Raw genomic sequence first — 21574 nt, 5'->3', positions numbered from 1 at the left:
TCTCAAAGTGACGAATGCAGAGAGCGTATTACGATCTCGTACTATTAGTACGATCTCAGTATCGCGTATCTGAGATGAGTATATCCAAATGTGGAATTGTACAGACAATGACTCTTCGATATAAATCAGCTGTAATGTTAAAAACAAATTCTAAATAAAACGGTTTCGTAATAGGGCACAGCATAGTTCGAAGTTTATTTTTTAAATGTTATATCTATTTGTATAGTAATACAAACATTTAAAATGTCAAGTCAATTATCCGGGAATTTCGACACTTGCGTCTGCGTGTGTTCTTTACTAGCTGACCCGACAGACGTTGTTCTGTATATAATAAATAATATTTTGTTTTTATATGAATGTGTCAATTATATATCATAACATAAAAAATTACTTCGTAAAATATGCACCCTGCTGTCGTAATGAAATTGTTTCACAGCAGAACTGTCAAACCGTGCGTCAATAACTTCTCTCATAGAAATTATGTATGGACACATCAAAGGAAAAAGAAATTTGTTGTTTTTATTTAATTTAGCAGCATTTTCCTATTTATTCACCTTTTAAACCTTCTCTGGACTTCCACAAATAATTCAAGACCAAAACTAGCCAAATCGGCCCAGCCGTTCTCGAGTTTTAGCGAGACTAACGAACAGCAATTCATTTAAGTATATATATATATATATATATATATATATATATATATATATATATATATATATATATATATAGAGTAGCAGCATTTTCCTATTTATTCACCTTTTAAACCTTCTCTGGACTTCCACAAATAATTCAAGACCAAAATTAGCCAAATCGGTCCAGCCGTTCTCGAGTTTTATCGAGACTAACGAACAGCAATTCATTTTTATATATATATATTGCAGTAACTTTGAATATTACTGGTGAAATAGCTAAACTCTCAAGCCGATAGACCCTTTCACTAGGCTACACGGCTATTACGAAACTTGTACATTCTTACAAAGATCTGGTTTCATCATAATTTGAGCATTAGGTATTACCTACATAGTTAATCATTGGAAGAGTATTCCGGGTTGCGAGGTTCGGTTGAATTGGCTTTGATCTTTGAGAAGAATCTGTTTAATTTGTAAGAATCATGCCTGTTCTGTGCCCAAACGTTTGCTTATTCAGTATTTTTTTTTAATTTGACGACGTTAGCGATTGTTCCTACTAAGCTAGAGGTCCCGGGTTCGAATCCCGGTAGGTGCAAGCATATATATGATGAATATGGATATTTGTTTCCGAGTCATGGATGTTTAAATGTATTTATGTATGTTTATATGAATTTATGTATGTTTAAGTAAGTATATTGTATTAAATATATCATTGTCTTGTAACCCATAACACAGGCTATATATGCTTAACTTGGGGCAAGATAATTTGTGTAAAAAGTGTATCAATATTATTATAATTTAATTTGTTGTATACAAAACTATGCATCCATACTGAAATAAAATATAAATAAACGACCTATATAAGTTTGTAAAAATTTAAATAAGTGTTTAATGTTATTAATTGTAATAAATTTTTGAAGTCATATTGTTATTAGTTTTAAGTAGAGATGAAACGGATATCCGGTAACTATCCGGTATCCGGCCTATCCGGCGGCCTTAACACTATCCGGCCGAATACCGGATAACTACCTACTATTCGGCCGGATAGGCATCAGGCCGAATTAAAAAAAATCTGTATAAAAAATATATTTTTAAGTAATTATTTGCTTTATTTAGTTAGTTTTAGTATCACTTAGGAAATATAATTAGTTTTAGTTGTAAATTTTGAATCACACCATAGTAAATGAATGTAATAGAAAAAAATTAATTAATTAGTACTCATACTGCACTAAAGGCAAATTATGGTGGATAAATACTAATTTCTCTACATTGAGAGGTTGCTAACTTCGCTCATTAACGAAAAGAACCGAATCTAACCGAGTCTACTCGATAGTTCGCGCCCCGCCTACGCAAGTCTGTGTTTGTGTGTGCGATACACCAATCGGCTAAGTTCCGCCGGATATTCGGCTATTCGGCCATATGGTTGGCCGAATATCCGGTATCCGGTATTCGGCCAAACTGCTATCCGTTTCATCTCTAGTTTTAAGTACTGATATTATGTCATTTAGTATACTTTTAGTTTTTATCTTAATTAATTATTTATAATATGCGACGAGTGTAATACACGGTAAAATCCGAATGGGTTTATGTTTGTACTTAAATTTAAGTAAAATTGAAATTATTTTTTCTGTGTCTAGATAAATAAATAAAAAAGTATATAATAAAATCAAACCGTCACGTCTAATAATTTCAATAAATTTAAAAGAAGACTATCCATCAACCGGGGATTAACATTTAATATTTATTCGTTTTTTTTTTTAACTTTTACTGAAAAAAATTATTACGTGCATCTCTTATTACGTGTTCATCTAAATATAGAATCGAAGTTGGGACCACGAGATTCTGACATGCAAATCAAGAGTCCAGAGCAAACAACTTCGCCCTTGAAGTTGTATCCGCCAACGCACATATCGATTTTACACGCACACACAATAAGGCTTCGCGTGCTCACGACTATCGTCACAACTTCTTTCGTCTCGCACGCTATTTTACACCGTATTATTCAATATTAGTTATGCTTATTGCGTGAATACTGTAGTCGTTTAAGGCGTTTGTCGTAGGAAGCGTACCTGTAATTAAGTAGAAGTATTAGCGATATGACCTTGTCGAGATTCGTTTTCTTTGACCGAGTGCCGCGCGGCTTGTTGACTTGTTTGTTGATAGTGAAACTAATGGCGTACTTTTACATAAAGAAACTTCAGCTTCTTCTTGATATCATACCAACTATCTTTTTAGGATTCCGTAGCAAACAAGAAACACTTCTATATTAACCATATCGTTCGTTTATACTCAGTGTTGATTATTGGAAATTTATAAATTATGGTCGAATATATATACTTATTTTAATATTTAGGTAACACATAATGTTAATTTTTTTCGGTCATTAAGGACAAAGTAAAACTAAAATGACCGATGTAGTTACTTTCTCCCTTGAAAATGGAAGTAGGCGGGGCACGTGGCCAGACACACTGACGACAGATGGACACACAGAATAATTAATAATGGCAGGACCTCGAGGCATTAGAAAGAGAGGCAGGCCTTTTGGTAGGTGGACAGATGAAATAGTGGTGGTGGCGGGGCAAAGTTCGGTAGAGACTGCAAAAAACAAAACCAAAATCGAATTCTTTGATGGAGGCTTTTGCCCAAACGGGGTCCATACAAACCAGGGATAGTAACTATGAAGTAAGATTAAATAATTGTAATTTTTGCATAGAATCAAGTAAAGCTTCATTTTTATTTTATATTATTATTATATAATACATAATGGAAATAAATCTTTATCTCCTCTACTCCATGACGTAGGGTGTTGTTAGATAGATGTCAGATCTTCGGGCAAAATTGCGAAAGGATTTAATTCCATTCTTTTAATCTTTGAAGTTTTGAATTACTAGTTTCAATTGTATATTTAGAGTGGGTACTCCCAGCCATACATGTTTTGAAGAAGTAAAAAAATCGATTTAATTTGGCTGCAGTACCTACTAGTCTTGATCTATCTAATTATCTACGCAACGGAATGTTTCAACATAACTACTTAACTAACATCTGCAAGGCATTCGATTTTTGAAAATGTGCATCATAACAAGAGAAAAAAGAAAGAAAATATCGAAATAATTTAAAAAACTTAATTTAAAAAAACGCGACCATTTTATTCACGTAAAATATGTAAGTATATAAGATTCGCTTTTAAGCCTAAATTTTGCAACATGGCGGACTTCGTCCCAAATGTAAATATGCATCTTATAATAGGTATCTTTATTCACACTGATACAGCAACCAAAGAGGAGGACTGTTTAATGTATTGAGGAAATTAACAGTCAGCGGTTATGACAATCCAATAATAAACCACAATTTATAATAAAATGAAAGATACTATAGTACATTAGTGCATCGGCCAGCAAAAGAGGCAAATGGAAAAACGTGTACATGTGGGCTGAGGCAAACATACGCAAGGCAGATAGAAACTAAAACATTGGATAAGTAACCTCCTTGGTTGCCATGTTTCGGAGTAAGGGATTCCATTTTTAAATTAAAAGACAGATATCTATTTACTTTGTAATTTATTTAGCCGCTAAGAAACGACATATTATTTATAAGCAAATTTTTTAGATAAGAAAATTTATGTCAACATATTATTATATGGCTTTTCATACATCTTTTTCCGGCAGCTGCTCGCATGTATTTCGTCAGTACAGCAATTTCGATTTATCTCAAAGATAATGCTCAAATTTTTAAGTATGCACATCGCAGGGACATCCTTTCATCTATGAATTAGGGCATTGGGGCAATTGGCTATCCATCTAGAAAGCCAATTGCCCGTATGCCCCTTCTAATATACTTATATAAAAGTCTGAACTATAAATAAACAAATCAACGTAAAATAATTGGAATTCAACAGATCGGACAAAACTTGTAACCCAAACTCAACATCGCTCTGAAATTTTAATTCAAAACCTGTCTTGTATTTAAATTATGAACTGGCCTTTACATTACAAACAAAACTTTAGAACCACCGGAGAAACGATAACAGGCAAATTGTGATCAAAAATAGAAATACTCTTAAAAGCATTCGTCAAACTTTTACTATAGCGTTTGAATGATAAGTATTAGATATCTGTTTTAATTTGTAACCTTTATACTGTATATTAATTTTATCCATGTACACTGTGCTCGAGAATATCTTAACCTTAGATTAAGGATTGGTATCCGCTGGGTTCCAACTAGAAACCGCAATACCTAAGAACTGCGTTTTTATTACCGAAACTATTAGATGCTTGTGTGCGTGGCATCTTGACACTCAATGGCACCTTTCAAATTTTTAAACATACGCTTCGTGTTATTTTACATTGAAATTAATAAAATACAAAATACTTACAGAAAATATATGATCCCTCTGTCTTTCTTATTTCTTGTAGTATTATTTTTACAAAGTTTTATAACACAACCAACTAACCCAACAACTTTAGTTTCAATTATTAGAAAATTTTAACTGAACATGTGGCATGTCAACGTCACACATTATTTGAGACTGGCTCGAGTACGCCAACTTGGGCGTAGTATTAGTTGACGAACTTTGCGACTGCGCCTGCGGTATCTAGTTGGAGCGCCACTGGGCCCCAGATTAAGGATTTGTCTCCGCTGATACAAAACCTTAATCTATGGTCTTATCATATTTTTCTGTATGTGTATGTATTTGTTTCTTTCGATATTATGTGGTTTCGGAGATTTTTGGGATTTCAGGGGTGACTGAAGTTGACAAGATTGGCCATACCAATATTGAAAACATTTTATTTTTTTAATAAATAGATTAACTTAAGGCATCGCATGAAAACGGTCACTGTAAATGTAATTTAACTTTCTCATTGAACTGAAGTCTATGTACTAAATTAAGTGATTCCCGACTCGTGGTCACACCAGTGTGACTACGAGTAATTTTTTTTCCTCGTCGTCACACCAAGGGTTTTACTACACCCTGCTGGTAATTGATATTATAAGTGATGTGTCAATTTCTATTCTCATGATCTCGACATTCTCGATAATTTAGAAAATGAATGACTATGCACGGAAAATGTTTTTTTCCTCGTCTTCACACCACGGGTTTTACTGCACCTTAATTAAAGTAGTATTTCCGTAAAATGGCCTAAAGATATATAATTATTAAAAAATTACTAGCTGACCCGGCAAACGTTGTATTGCCAATTAAAATAATAATAAATAAATAATAGTTTAAAAAAACTAAAAAACACGCTTTTTATAGAAAACTGAACTAAAAAATAGAAAATAAATTTTAATAAATATAAATTAATAATAGTGTGAATAAAAAAAAATATTTTATAGTAATAAAAGCGTGGGGTGCTTTTTAAGATATTATCAAAATGATAATCACTCTACTCATATCTGTCAATAAAATATTTATAACTATTGACACCATACACCCCACGCTTTTTTTAAATAAAATATTTTTTTTTATTCACACTATTATTAATTTATATTTATTGAAAAAAAAATCAATTTTTTAGTTCGTTTTTCTATAAAAAGCGTGTTTCTAAGTTTTTTTAACTATTATTTATTTTCTATTTTTTAGTTCGGTTTTCTATAAAGAGCGTGTTTTCGAGTTTTTTTAAACTATTATTTTTTATCAAATTAGTGTAAGGTCCTCGATAAATTTACAAAGTTTGAACGAAATCTAGCCGTTTAAAGTGGGTCAAAATCGCGGCCAAAGAAGTCGGTTACAAACATACAGGTGAAGCTAATAAATAGTGTATAAAAACAATAATCAAAAGTTTTGGGGAATAAAAAATAGATGACGACCGATTCTCAGACCTACTTAATAGATCGTAAATAAAATTTAACATACTACAATTATGATTTTCGATTAAGATTTTAATTTTATTATTATTATTTATTATTATTAATTATTATTTTATTTTAAGTGTATGTGTACTTATGTATGCACGCAAGAAGTTATACGTTTCTTTGTATAAACGAAGCAAAATCATTAAAATGATTTATTCCTCGTGCTATTCTACGTTTTAAGAAAGAAAAATTTTGTAAAAATCTTGCAAAGATGACTTTGTCAATTAATTATTAAATTATGAATACGGCTTGGTATAGGCTTGAACCCTTTGCCTATCCTAATAATAAACGAAGAAAAAAAAACTAATGACGCAAACGTCAGAAAATTTTAGGAACCAACTTCACCCTGTTACTTTTATGTAACAGTGATGCACGCGCATCTTAGAATTTCACTCTCATAATTTGTTCATAACGCGCCTAAAGAATAACTTCAAAAACAATTTTAGTTTCGAGAGAAACGCCTTTTTGCCATGTCGAGGGTTGAGCACTACCTCAAACGCTTCGCTTATGAGGCGTGCAATTGATTGATCGCATTTTTGATGTATTAGGTTTTTCTTATAGGCTTTCAACATCATTGGATTTTTTTTATGGAATAGGAGGACAAACGAGCGTACGGGTCACCTGTTGTTAAGTGATCACCGCCGCCCACAATCTCTTGCAACACCGGAGGAAGGGAGGAGGAGGCAGGAGCGTTGCCGGCCTTTAAGGAAGGTGTACGCGCTTTTTTTGAAGGTCGTATCGTCCCGGAAACACCGCAGAAGGAAGTTCATTCCACAGCTTTGTAGTACGTGGAAGAAAGCTCCTTGTAAACCGCACTGTGGAGGACCGCCACACATGCAGATGGTGGGGATGATATCCTAACTTGTGGCGTGTCGTGCGAAGGTGGAATGTGAATTATTTCGTAGTAACATTAATTTACAGGAAAAATAAAATACTGGCTAATTGCCTGGTTATTTCCGATGACATGCCGTTCGATCGTACATTTACCAAGAATGGAATAACAGTTCTCACTTAATATAATTCGGATAAGAACTTATTACTTAAAGATTGGATAAAAGAAAGATTATTGATAATGGACTAGATGGTTTACTTCTTAAGAATCGTTTTATATATTGCGCACGATATAGAAAATAGATGGGTATTAAAATCAAACGTTAACAAAAAGTGAATGGTTACATTTCTTCTGCGTATACGCAGGGTTGCCAACCGTTTATACGCAGATTATAATAAGTAATATAAGATAATAATCATATTGTACACTTTATCATTTACAATCTATAATCACTAATAGATTATGCTAAAATAATCATAATATTATGCTAAGCACAAAAAATACCTATTTTAATTTATTGAGCGAAGCTGAGCCGAACTCCCACCGGGTGACTCCAATTGATTTCTGTGTTAAATTGTTTCTCAGCCATTTCTGGACCGATTTTAAAAATTTTTGAACTCATATAAAGCTTTCAAAATATTCTAGGTTATAGTCGAGACAGAATTTTGAATTTCAACTTGATTCAATTATTATAATTAAAAACAAATGATTAACAAATTATTCTAAATTAGCAGACGCTATTTATATTTATTTAAAAATTGAGCCGATTGATCAAATCAAAATAGGTTTTAATTTTAACGTTGCTATCAATCGAGTGTGATTCGACTGCCAGGTTGTTAATTATTGTATTTGCAAATCAGCACAAGCTTCTCATGTGACCAAATAAGGCGCGTATTCCTCATGTTTAAGTATGGCGCCAAATTACAAAAGATTATTTTTATTGTTTTAGTTTGGATTAATTTTGTTTTGATATTCTACATTGACTTAGTTTACCTCGCTTTGTTCAAATATACGCCGCAGCGAAGCGGTATGACGAGCGATTGCGGCATCCTAGTAAAATAAATGATACTATTTTTTAGTAGTCCGTACTCTTTATTAATCTCCATTGAAATCAAATATACTCTATTTCTTCAAATAAAGGTTGGCAACCCTATGTGTAATATACTCGTACATCATATAGGGCTCCCCGCTCCTCAGTCCCGGCGATTTCAATGTTCATTTTGATAAAGATGACGGATTAGGGTTAGTACAATTTCTGAACGAAGAACTCAAATTAAATCTTGTTACTGGTAAAACCGTAAACTTATTATACTAGAAAGAAACGTAATATACAAACACTCTTCTCATTACGTCGAGACTAAATTTAAAATGTTCATGTGTGCTAGTTTTACAGATGTGTTAGTGAGTTAGTGAAGTGTGTAGTATTTTGCTGCTGGTCAATCCCTTTGACAAATATTGATAAACGGCGTCATATTCACGTATACAATATTTTAATATATATATCTTAAAACTATATTTACAATACTATGAGTACATAAAATTTAAACTATCATTATGTGGAAGCGTACCAAGAATACTGGCAGCATTTCTGCGTTGGATAGCTAGGCTGATCCGTTGACCGAAATAATAAAATTCAATTAAATTAAAAAATTAAATTCGAATAAATCCCGTTCTACAATGATTATTATCTTTAGAAAATAGATACTTTACTGCGTATATAAAATTTTTATATAAATTTCTTGTATCGTATTTTAGTTTTCATAAATCTTTTGTCGCAGTATTTAACAATGATATTACTATTAACCGAAATAAATAATGTAATATAAAAAATATATTCTTATGTACCATAATTAAAGTAATATATATCAAATTAATATGAATATATGAATTCATTTACTTCCTTCGCCTTATTATAATATATATATTTTTAAGATAATAGTTTTAAACACGTTTCAAATTATATTTCAAACTAGTTGACCCGACAGACGTTGTTCATCAACAGCAAGAATTATTTCGTAAAATATGCTCACTGTTGTTGTAATGAAATTGTTTTACAGCAGAACTGTCAAACCGTGCGTCAATAAATTCTCTCATAGAAAATATGTCCATACAAAACAAATATCGGACGACGGGGACACATCAAGGGAAAAACAAAATTGTTGTTTTTATTTCATTCCTAACACTTTCATATTTATTCACCTTTTAAACCTTCCCTGGACTTCCACAAATAATTCAAGACCAATATTAGCCAAATCGGTCCAGCCGTTCTCGAGTTTTAGCGAGATTAACGAACAGCGATTCATTTTTTTGTATATAGATATTATTACTATGACAAAAGCCTCCTTAATCTTATATTATTAGTTTTCAAACTGTAACAAAAAGGACATTTAATTCATAAAGACAATATTTATTTTCCGAAATGACAGAATTAGAAAAAATTACGAACTTTGATAAGACTAACGAACAGCAATTCATTTTTATATATACAGTTAAGTTACATCGTTAGAGTTTTAATAAAACGATTCAATAAATAGCTGCAATGAATATTTAAATTCGTTAGTTTTTATTAAAGATTATGTATAAAAGATTCTCGAATAATTGAACAGTCGAATTAATTGCCTAAATCGGTTAAGCATTCTCCAACTCAAATGTGTTTACACATCTCGTTTCGCTCCGAGTAAAACACTTTTATTTAAGCGTTGAACACAAATTAAAATTAAATCGAATTTTGCTGCACTTGATGTTAGCCTTAAGCTCATCCATTGATTAGAGACAAGAAATAAATAAATATAAATTAAATAATCTTTCATAGGGAATAAAATCTACGATGGTAATATTTTGTAACTGTAAGGAACCCACAATAACAGAGACTCAATCGGATTATATTTTAAATAATTTACGAAATTCAAAAAATAAATAAAAATAAAATTTGGAGTGGTAGCACGGACTAGTAAAAAAATAAGGACTCCGTGTCACCTTACATAACAGTGTAGCACCAAAACAAGCCGATTAACGTGTAAATACATAGCCCACACTTACACTACTACAGACCGATAGGGGGCCATTATGAGAATTGTCATCGTCTGTGACAGATCATTTTGCGTCTCAATAAAATACCATAAAAGTGTAAAAACAATACCATAAAAGTATTTGTGAGTATATGATTATTTAAGGGAAAAAAAATTGTGTAATTGGTATACCCCGCAACCGCACACACACTTGAATAAAGGTGCTTCACTTGCTAATATCACGCGGAGTCCTTCTTTTTTTACTAGTCCGTGTGTGGTAGATGTAATTTTAACATAAATGACATTGTTAATGATACCTTGGTGAAAGAGTAGCCGCCTTCAGGCAATTTATTTAATATTTTTGAAGCAATACTCTTGGCGCGTTAGGGAAAAATTATCAGACTGATTTTTTACGATGCGCGCGCTCACCGTCACGCAAATTCGACACCTTGACGTTAGCTGGTCAACTAGACCATTTGTATCATACTTATAGCTACCAAGCCTCTTTTAACTCATATGTCTACCGAACCACAACCAATAGGCGAGAATTAAATAAATCTCTATATATAATTTCAATTTATGTATAAAATTAATTTAATGATATTTAATTACACGTTATTTAAGTAAATAATTATGAAGTATAATAATATTGTCATTGGTTGTATTTAATTTGTTTTAAAATATCACGATGAATAATTTTTTTAAGGATTTTTGTTTTATTACGCCAAAGTAGAATAACTTCTTGCGTGCGTACATAATACACTCACATATTTTACAACGGCCGCCTATTTCTGTTGTGAAGCAGTAATGTTTAAGCATTACTGTGTTTCAGTCTGAAGGGCGACGTACCTAGTAAAATGCCTGGGCAAATGAGACTTATGTCACAAGTTGACGAGCGCAATCTCAGCGGCACTCCGTTGTAATGAGCTGAACGTCCTGCTCGTCTCATCCCTTACGGTAAGGAAAAAAAAATAATTTTTTTTTGCGCCCGTTCCTCTCAGGTTTTACTTTTTCGAATGGGTAGTAATGATAGACAAAGGGGAGTAGTATATGATAGGGAAAGATTTTGAAGTTTATTAAGTGTAATAAAAATCATATTTTGAAAATTTTTGAAAATGAATTTTAATTTGAAATATACGAGTTTTAAACAGGCTGTAACATTCAATAAGTGATTTAAAATGCTATTTTGAATAGAAATACATATGTGAATTTGAATTCGGAATACATGAGTGGATTTATTATGTGTACACCGCTTATATTAGTTTGTTAGTAGATCTTGAAGAATTTAATATTATTCCTGTGAATAATATAAATAAAATAGTAATTATAGGTAGTATTATTATCCGTCGTTATATCACAAGTTTGTATCTCAATAGAGCCTCATTTCAGATACTTCCTGGTGCGGCTTGTGTAAGAATTATGCGGAGTTCTGGTGAAAGGACTGGAGATCGGTGTGCCGGTCGGTGGCTGAGTTACACTCAGTAATTGTGAGAACAAATACTGCGCTGATCTGTGTCATTATGTGAACACCATCGCAATCAAGAAACGGAGCCTTCCAACAAGTGCCAACGAACTTATTTTGTTACTTTATAAGTCTTTCCTTAAAGTTAATAAATATTATGACTGTTCATTGTCAGTAAATTTAATACACATACACAAAAATCGTTAGATTTTTGCTCTAAATGGTGTTTTTCATTATAATAACACTAGAAATAAGGGATTACTTGTAACTAATTCTAGTAGGCTTCATAAGATACATAATAGCTTTAAGGGTAAATGTATACACTTTTATAATAATGTCCCAGCCACTGTTCAGGTATTACCTATAAATAATTTAAATGTTTTATAAAAAAAATGGCTCTGTCGTAATTCCTTCTACCCCAAAGCTGAATATCATGTGATCGGACAGCCTGGGAAGTAGATTATGATTATTTTATGGCAATAGCAATGATAGTACAATATTGTATATTTTATTAAAAAGAGCGAACAAAAATAATATTGGGAGATTTTCTTGCGCCGCTTCTTCTCTCTCAGAGCGCCATTTGTTTCCAAAGCGGTAGTAGTATCTAGTATATTAGAAATGTCATCAAAAAGAATTCTAAAGGAATCAATCTTGAGAATTTATTTGGAAGACAAGTAGAACATTTAAACTATATTATAATATACAACTATATAAATATAACAAAACTAATTACATGCCTTCGTATTTTGTTTAGAAATATTACTTGCATGCATTTTAAATTATAAATGTAATATAATATATATTATATACAAAATTAAAATGTAAAATAAAGGAACTACTTTCTACGTACCTACGAGCACATAACTACCGACGCGCGCAAACGGGCCCAACCTCGAACAGTCATTCGCTCAACACAACGCATGTGTCACTTTTATTCTATAGGTAGATAATTTATTTGATTCGTAGTAGTCATCTCATACTATAGAATAAAACTTTGAGCTACTCCCCGATATTCTGTGACAGTAGTGCCCTCACAGTTCTATGTTACAGCAGTTTTAACTTTCGCAAGTTTTAAGATAAGCAAATGTTGAAAAAGCGAATTGAAATAATGTTCGTACACTCCTCAACTACATTTTGTGTCGCTTGGACATTTGCGAATATTTTTCTCATTATACATATATTATTATATTTGGTATTAATTCAAAGGCGTATTACTACGTCTAGATTACCATAGGTAGAACAGTTATAATCGTAACACTAAGTAGATATTGATCGCTGTTATTTATAGACTAGATCAGGGCAAGGAACCCACGGCCACTTATTGCTGGGAAAGATCCTGATGTAAGTAGTAAACAAGTCGGTGTCGTCTTCTAATCAAACTCAAAAATATGTTTATTATTTTGTATCTCACTGTGTGTAGATAAATAGAATAGATTTTAGGATACAACTGTTAAAATATCTTACTTTTATCTCAGACAAAAAAAAAATTATTGAAGTAGGCGTTACTTTGCAGAAATCCATAATTATCCAAATGTTTTAAGTTTTCTTTAGTGTTAATTCCGCCAATATTTGTCTTTAAACAAATCGACACGTGTTTCGCCTCTACAGGAGGCATCCTCAGGACATGTTGACTCGCGAAGCTCTGGCAGCTCTGGCGGGTGTTGCAAGAGAATGTGGGCGGCGGTGATCCCCTACCACCAGGTGACCCGTACGCTCGTTTGTCCTCCTATTCCATAAAAAAAAAAGGCTCTGGCACGTGTTTAATGACATATATTGGCGAAATTAACAGTAAAGAAAACTTAAAACATTTGGATATCACAGACTTGCCACAGTAAATTTGTTTCGTTAATAAATAAATAATATTGAAATTTAAACAATGTAAACATGTTGGTGACGCAAGCTAGAATATTGCTCCCCTTCAGGAAGTGTTCAACGGACCCACAGATGTCTTAACTACGAAAAATCTAAAACGTATTTGAACAAATATAAAATATAAATTCTTCACATTATTAAAAAAATAAAACAATTTTTAGACAAATATTTTTCTCTAGCAATAAAGTTTGGCCATTACGACTCGACTTCAAGCTTAGAATTAAACAGTTGAAAGCTCAAAACTTTGTCAATTGTAGAAAACCAGAGAATTTTTACGTTAATGAACATTTACCTTATTCTTTATTCTTGCATTCTCAAGGAAAGATTAAGGTTATTTTAGAAGCTTAGGTACATAGATATTTTATACGTTTAGATAGTATTTTGTTGTTAGACAACTGATAAAAACAGGCCAGGTAAATGCTTTATTGTGCGTGACAAGCTACGTCTGACACTCGCCATTTGTGTTAGTGTGCGTGCATTGCTCAAAATAGGGGTTAAACTGATTTTTTTTCGACGTTTTCAAAGCTATCATAGTCTATCTAGACATATTAATGATCTAAGCTTAGGTATATGTAATCTGGGGGAGGTAAGAGAAAAGGATCTACCATCATTCAGGTCCCAATTATCATCCTAAACTGCAGCGCGGCAGAATCAGCGGCAGTAGTTCTAATCGATAACGAACGAGTAGTGGGGGTAAAACCACATACCGGATTGGGGGAGAAAGAAGAAGCTTCGGTGCGGAAGGCAATGGGAACTATCTTTCCCAAGAGAATTATCAGGCAAGATCTCACCCAGAAACAAATTTCATTACAATTTGATTAATTCCAGAAGTAAGGGATATCACTTTAAATAATAGAAAATTGTTTTAAGCTATTGCATAGCTTCTATCGCGGGCCTTGAGCGTGGAGACCGAATCCAGAAATTCCGTAACGAAAATAACCTAACACTTACTTACTAGATGTATATAGATATTTCGTCACGGTCATTGCAGTTGCCGTGGAACAGCGGTTATCACGTATGCTTTTTTGTGCAGAATGTTCCAGGCTCGAGCCTGGGGTACGTCTTGATTTTTTTTAATTTCTTTATTTTTTTTATCACGTTTTTTTAATTTTTATTATTATGACAAGCATTTTTATTTAGTTTCACCTGTCCCGCTGTCTGTCTGTAATCAAATCTTGCAAGTTAAATTTTACTCACTTCCCGTTTGCTTTTTTTTTAATTAATTTTAAAAAAAAAATACTGCATAAATAAAATAAATAAATAATTATAATTGCATAAGTTGATAAAAAATGATACGCAATAGCTTTACCGCGGCAGTCCCCAAGTGCCACACGTTTTTTTTTTCAAGTGTCAAAAGAATTAGAACTAAAAACTAGATCATTTAAATCTTTGAGTTTTTAGTATTTATTCCAATAATTGATATTAAGATGTCAAGCCTAGCGAAACTCTCTAAGAAAAAAGCGATTCACTCGATTGTATGAAACGTGTAGACGATGAATATAATCTTGTAAAAAACGGAGATAGCTGAAATCCACTACGTTTTAAGCAACTGTTCGCTTTCAAACTTAGCCGGATTATTCTTATTTGCACATCGCCATACCACAGCCATACTACAGTTACTACTATTTCAAACTTATGTCAAATCACTGCACGTTTTATACTAAACTAAATTTGATTTTACCTTAGGCAGCCCTGCCTCGTATTACGTAGTATTTACATCCTCTTTGTAGATGTCTAAGTGCGTTCTTGAGCTAAACCGAAGAAGAATTTCGGGCGGGTGTCAGGTGCCAAAAAATCAATATATTCACATTGTACATAAGTGACCGAGGTCAAGAAATATATTATTTTGAATTTTATTCTGCCTGCCGATTTGTCTATTTGTTTGTGTTCGCTAATCTAGATAACTAAACCGATTTGAATGCTCTATTCCCGTAACCTTTAGTGTTAGTTTCATTTCATCGGATTACAAAAAATAATGATATTTACAATATAACTAATGAACTTGTAACTTGTTGACACTATGACCTTTCTACATATTCTAATTGTATACATATGATATTATGTCACCCGTTTAAAACGCACTACATACATCATAATCCCATAATCAATAATGGTACTTGTGTAACAGAGTGATCCAATTAACTGGACGTACAGGCGCGCAAATAATCCGATAGCTTTGTATTGCTGGAAGTGTAGAGAGAAGTACAGTCGTGTACATAATTAATACTCGATGTCATTAATTAAGATGAAGCAATTATGCATATTTATAATCATTTATATTTGAAAAAATATATACTATAGAAGACGAATAAGACATATTCTAAGGAGCGACATTTTAAAAGTTAGAGGTTTTTAGAGTTTTGTTAAAGGTGGAAAATCAAATATTATTTTATTGCACGTCTGGGAAAACTGAAGTCAGCTGATGGCTTTCATTGAATTAACTATTTGATTTACTATTTGGAGGGCGTTATGTAAGAAACTGATACGCTCAAGTTTTTAAAGAGAATAGTCACACCTAGTCGCTTGTTTGTGATGTCGAATTGTCTGTTCTTAATGGGGTTTTTCAATTCGGCTCTGAGAGGAAATTTGCGAACCGATTCATAGTACGACGAAATCGAATGAATCCGAGTACCTACCGTCCACCTCGAACACACAAGTTGACGTTTAACTTCATCAAACGTTTATCAATAATATTTTTTATGACAATAAGAAACAAGATGTTCAGCTGATGGTAATTGATACGCCCTGCATTTTACAATTCAGTGCCGCTGAGGATTCTTGAAAAACTCAAAAATTCTAAGCGGCACTACAATAATCACGCTCGTAACATTGAGACATAAGATATTTAGTCTCATTTGCCAAGTAATTTCACTAGATACGGCGCCCTTCATACCGAAAGACAATAATTCTTACACATTACTGCTGCAAAGCCAAAAAGGTGCCGTTGTGGTACCCATGATATAGCCGGCGTCCTGTGCAAAGAAGGTGGCTGGTAAATGCTCTGAGTCGCCTATTACGACACCCTTGGGCCTGGGGCTACAATATATAATGGGCCTAAATATATAATTATAATTTGTAATACCTGTACAATAGCGTCCATGGCCATCCTCTCGATGTCCACGTGGTAGAAGTTCAGCTGCGGCGCGTGTCTTCTCCGCGGCCGGATGTCGTAGTATGCCAGGACGTCGTTGACGGACACCACGGGACAGTCCTCCACCGTGCTGCAGCCACTGCTGACGCCGTCCACTCCACTGTCAGAGTCCCCCTCGCAGAAACCCTCCTTGGAGTCGCGCCGGTCGTACTCATAGCTCATGTCGTCCGCCACGATGTCCGGGATCTGTTTGTCGTACTCGTAGCCGACCTCGTCGTCGATATTCAGCTCGTCGATGTCCGCCATTTTGAATTTTATGCACTTTTTGTCACGAATGTCCACTACATGGTATGCTACGCGGCACTTTGTCGTTCTGAAATTAAAGAGAGAAGAATATTTAGTAACATACATACCATATTACGCTAACAAATACAATACCGATTCAAAGTCGAAGTCAAAGTCAAAAATATTTTATTGACATAAAATCAACAGAATAATACCTATAATTCAAATACATGCTAATTACACAAAAGTTTAAACATATATATTTTAAAAATATGCAATCCAGTCAAACAATACAAGGCTGAACCATAAAATCCATAAAAAAATAACAACTATAATACTATTCAATTCCACATTTTAATATCGTTTACATAATCTTCAATTCAATTCGATCATTGTGTGTAACTCGAGAATTAATTTTAAACTCAGTTTTAATTTAAGTACCTCGCAAAGCGCTTTGATCTTCGTAATGACTCAGGTTCAAATAAAATAAAATTGACAAGAGTTGCAAAATCAACTATAAGAAACTGAACAACTGTTGAAACAAAAATAACTCTCGATTTCACAGGAATATTATCTCCATTACACATTCACGTTCACCCATTGACACAAATCCGGGGCATTCGAGACACCGGCAGCAATAACCTCTTAAATACTGGTTTATAAATGTTTCAAATAAATTACTAAATACCGGTTGTGAAGCGGTCGTTAGAAAGATTGTGCATTAACAACACCATAAACAACCAAATATTTTTATTCAAAGAAGGATTTTAAATCACTTAGGTATTCCACGCCAAAATCTTCCCACCCATTCGAAAATATAACTCTCAGAAGAGTCTTATTTTTATACGCTTTTTATTAGCTTCACACAGGTGAAATACATACAGATGTATGTTTGTTTGTAACGCGCGTTGTCGTGATTTTGACCCATTTTAAATGGCCAGATTTCGTTCACACTTCGTAGATTTATCGAAAACTCAAGACAATACATAGTATATCAATAAATCCGTAAACAATATTTTTCTATGACCAATTGCCAACCGCTTCGATTTTACCACCCTATTCTTTTTCGTCTCTTATAGGCTGCAAGTCCTAAGTCATCTTTTAAAATACGTGACATGGTTCTAGGTGATATCTTCATCTCGAGAGATAAAATCTTTTGCTTTCGGACAGGATTTCTTCGAATTCTATTCCGTACTCCTTAGACCACCATTTTCGTACGAACAATACGTGGACGGCCAGATCTTTTTCTGTCACAAACAGAGGAGGTCTCATTGCACCTTATAATAGCCCGGTACACAAACATTTTAATACCTTCCTTCATACCTAGTTACTCTGTGTAATGCAATCACAGCTATTCGGTTCTCTATGTCACCCCACTCCATTTTAAGATCATTAAATATTGTACAATGTAATGTCGCCAAAATGAGAAAACTCAATGAACAATCATATAAAAATGATAGAATCCAAATTCAAATGTAACATTTTGTTTATTTTTAATTGTAACAGTATTTATGGCAAGACTAAGCTTATTATAATAATGCCTTATACAAGTCATAAAGTAAAAAGCAAAAGTAAGGATAATTCTAGTTCAAAAAAAATAATAACTTTTTCTACTCAGTATATTTAACTTAAAAGTAAACTGTGTAAGCCTTTGTCAACATATCCTGCTTCGATAAAATAAAAACTAATAAATACTTGTTCCTTATCTTCACAATATGTGTGAAGGAGACGCAACGAGGCAATCTCACTTGTTGCTTTGCCCTTGACATGGAAGGTGGGTCAATGAAATGGGGCCACCTCTTGTGTACCAGGACACAACTGGGGGAGAGAGACATATTTAGGTAAATGTAATGCAAACGACGATCTGTCTGATAATAAAGTCTGTCACGAGGAATTGTTATAATCTGTTTTACATTATTCAGAATGAGATAGTATTTTTTTTTTATGAAAATAAGGGACGAGACGAGCAGGACTTTCAGCTGATGGTAATTGAAACGCTCTGCCCATTACAATGCAGTGCCGCTTAGGATTATTGAAAAACCCAAAAATTCTGAGCGGCACTACAACTTCGCGCGTCATCTTGAGACAAAAGATGTCAAATCTCATTTGCCCAATAATTTCACTAGCTACGGCGCCCTTCAGACCGAAACACAGTAATGCTTACACATTACTGCTTCACGGCAGAAATAGGCGCCGTTGTGGTACCCATAATCTAGCCGGTATCCGGTGCAAATCAGTATCCCTCTGGTAATGGTAGTAACAGTTCTCTATCTAAAGAGAGGACGGCAAAATAGAGAGAAGTCGGAAAAGGCCTATGCCAATGGGCACGCAGACTTAAAAAAATATAGTAGAATGCTGGTGTCATACAATATTAAATACAGCCTCATTTATCATACATAATTTTAGTTTGTATGATATTAGCTGTATGATAATATGTAGTCTGAATAAAAGGCTTATTTATTACTATCATAATGTGGTAACAGTTTTGGTGTTAGTTTTAGATGGCCCGTGGGGCAGTAAAGTCCTAGAATGGCGACCACGTACCGGAAGACGCAGTGTTGGTAGGCCCCCACAAGATGGACCGACGATCTGGTCAAGATCGCTAAAAAAATTTCATTGGCAAGCATATTGATTATATGCCTAGTTTAATAGTTTTGGTTTTAATAAAAATCAAACGAGAAGTATACAGTAAGGATAATTTTAGTTATGTTCGCGCGATATGCTCGCTTGACGTCATAGCATCGCGTGCCGCTATGAGTGTGTGCAGTGATCTGACGTCACACAGGTCAGTGACCCCGTTCTGCAGCGCCTTGCTAAGCAACTTAATATTTCAGAAACTATACAATATTTTGTTGCCTACTTATTTTCATTTTTATAATAATTATTGATCCGCTGGAACTTTGAAACATAAGATAAAATTTATTTGTTATTTTTTGTAAGTGATAACCCTCACTTCTGTGATTAATATTTGTAAATATTTATAATTATTACACAAATTAAATTTGAAAACAAAATTTATGAAGATTACGTCACTGGAACAGTTGGCTCAGTGGAAGAGCGCTCGCACGGGACATGAGAAGTCGCGGTTTCGAGTCCCACATCGTACATAAATTTGGTTTTCAAATTTAATTTGTAATAGATAAATTTATATGAGAAATGAAGATTTTACTATGACTCTGACATATCAGAAAAAAGGTCCTCTTTTTTAATTAAAATATTTCACGACTGAAGATAACTACAGCAAGTTGAACGACAAAGTGTGTGCTCATAACTCTAAAGACCACCAGTGGGAGGCTCCTTTGGACAGGATGCCGGCTAGATTATGGGTACCACAACGGCGCCTATTTCTGCCGTGAAGCAGTAATGTGCAAGCATTACTGTGTTTCAGTCTAAAAGACGCCGTAGCTAGTGAAATTACTCGGCAAATGAGACTTAACATCTTATGTCTCAAGGTGACGAGCGCAGTTGCAGTGCCGCTCAGAATTTTTGGGGTTTTTCAAGAATCCTCAGCGGCACTGCATTTTAATGGGTAGGGCGTATCAATTTCCATCAGCTTAACATCCTGCTCGTCTCGTCCGTTATTTTCATAAAAAAAAAACTCTAAAGAAGCATCGGAATGACCATCATCATGATTGTTATCATCGTACGTAAATTAGGATGAATGCTTGATAGACAGACAGATACACTTATGTAAAGGAGTGAACACACACTTATGTAAAAGTGAACTTATCGTAGAATACTCCGCATAAGTTGGACGTCTAAAGTGACTAACGCAGAGGTCCTTGTCCGAATGCAGAAGAACAAAGAGTTAGTGAGAACCATCAAACAGCGTAAGATCTGCTGCAAACTATTTTGATGGGGAAAATTTCTGGGAAAAAAGGTGTTGGAAGAAGAAATATGTCTTCGCTCAGAAATATAAGGGAGTCGACTGGCATCAAGACAGTCTAAGAAATATTCCGCCTAGCCATGAACAAGGAGAAGTATAAAAACTTACTGTAATGACCTCCAGTAATGGAGAGACACGTATAGAAGAAGAAGAAAAGAGTGAATGCTTCAGTCTTAGTGTATGTAATGTAAATACTCTTAAAAAAACACTTTTTAAGAAATGTACCGTGGACTTCTTAGCAAGGCTCTGCAAACAAGACTTGGTAAACAAACAACTACCTCAGCCTTGTTCGCAGGGAAAGTTCTGGACTTTATAAAAGCTGACCTAATCTAGCTCAGATGTGAACGCCTTGGATTACAAATTAAAATTAGTTTTAGGGGACAAGGCCGGCTCTAAACAAGATCTACATAGAGTGTCTAATTTTCCCATAGAGAAAGTGCGCAAATTCATACTTTCCTGGTCAGACATATTAAAGTATAAAATAATATGCTTAAGTTGTTTTTTTCGATTTTAATTATTTTTAACCAACTTCAAAAAAGGTGGAGGTTCTCAATTCGTAGGTATTATTTCTTTTTCAAGGCGGTGTCAGCCAATGTATGGAGTTATACATAGTTATAATTGAGATGTGCTTGAGTGGTGAGAAGGCGAGAGGCGAGAGC

The 21574-nt window shown here is 33.8% G+C and overlaps 1 protein-coding gene across 1 annotated transcript in view; it reads right to left on the bottom strand.

Annotated features, from left to right (window-relative positions):
- LOC126975723 (terminal nucleotidyltransferase 5C) overlaps window positions 1-21574 on the bottom strand; it is a 249095-nt gene that overhangs the window by 180433 nt on the left and 47088 nt on the right. The window contains exon 2 of the mRNA XM_050823724.1: window positions 16736-17117. Within this exon, the coding sequence (XP_050679681.1) occupies window positions 16736-17050 (315 nt within the window). The 5' untranslated portion in view covers window positions 17051-17117. The remainder of the gene's footprint in view (window positions 1-16735; window positions 17118-21574) is intronic.

This window comes from Leptidea sinapis, chromosome 37, assembly GCF_905404315.1.
Source record: "Leptidea sinapis chromosome 37, ilLepSina1.1, whole genome shotgun sequence".
Taxonomy (NCBI): domain Eukaryota; kingdom Metazoa; phylum Arthropoda; class Insecta; order Lepidoptera; family Pieridae; genus Leptidea; species Leptidea sinapis.
This window is presented reverse-complemented; position numbering and strand designations above follow the sequence as displayed.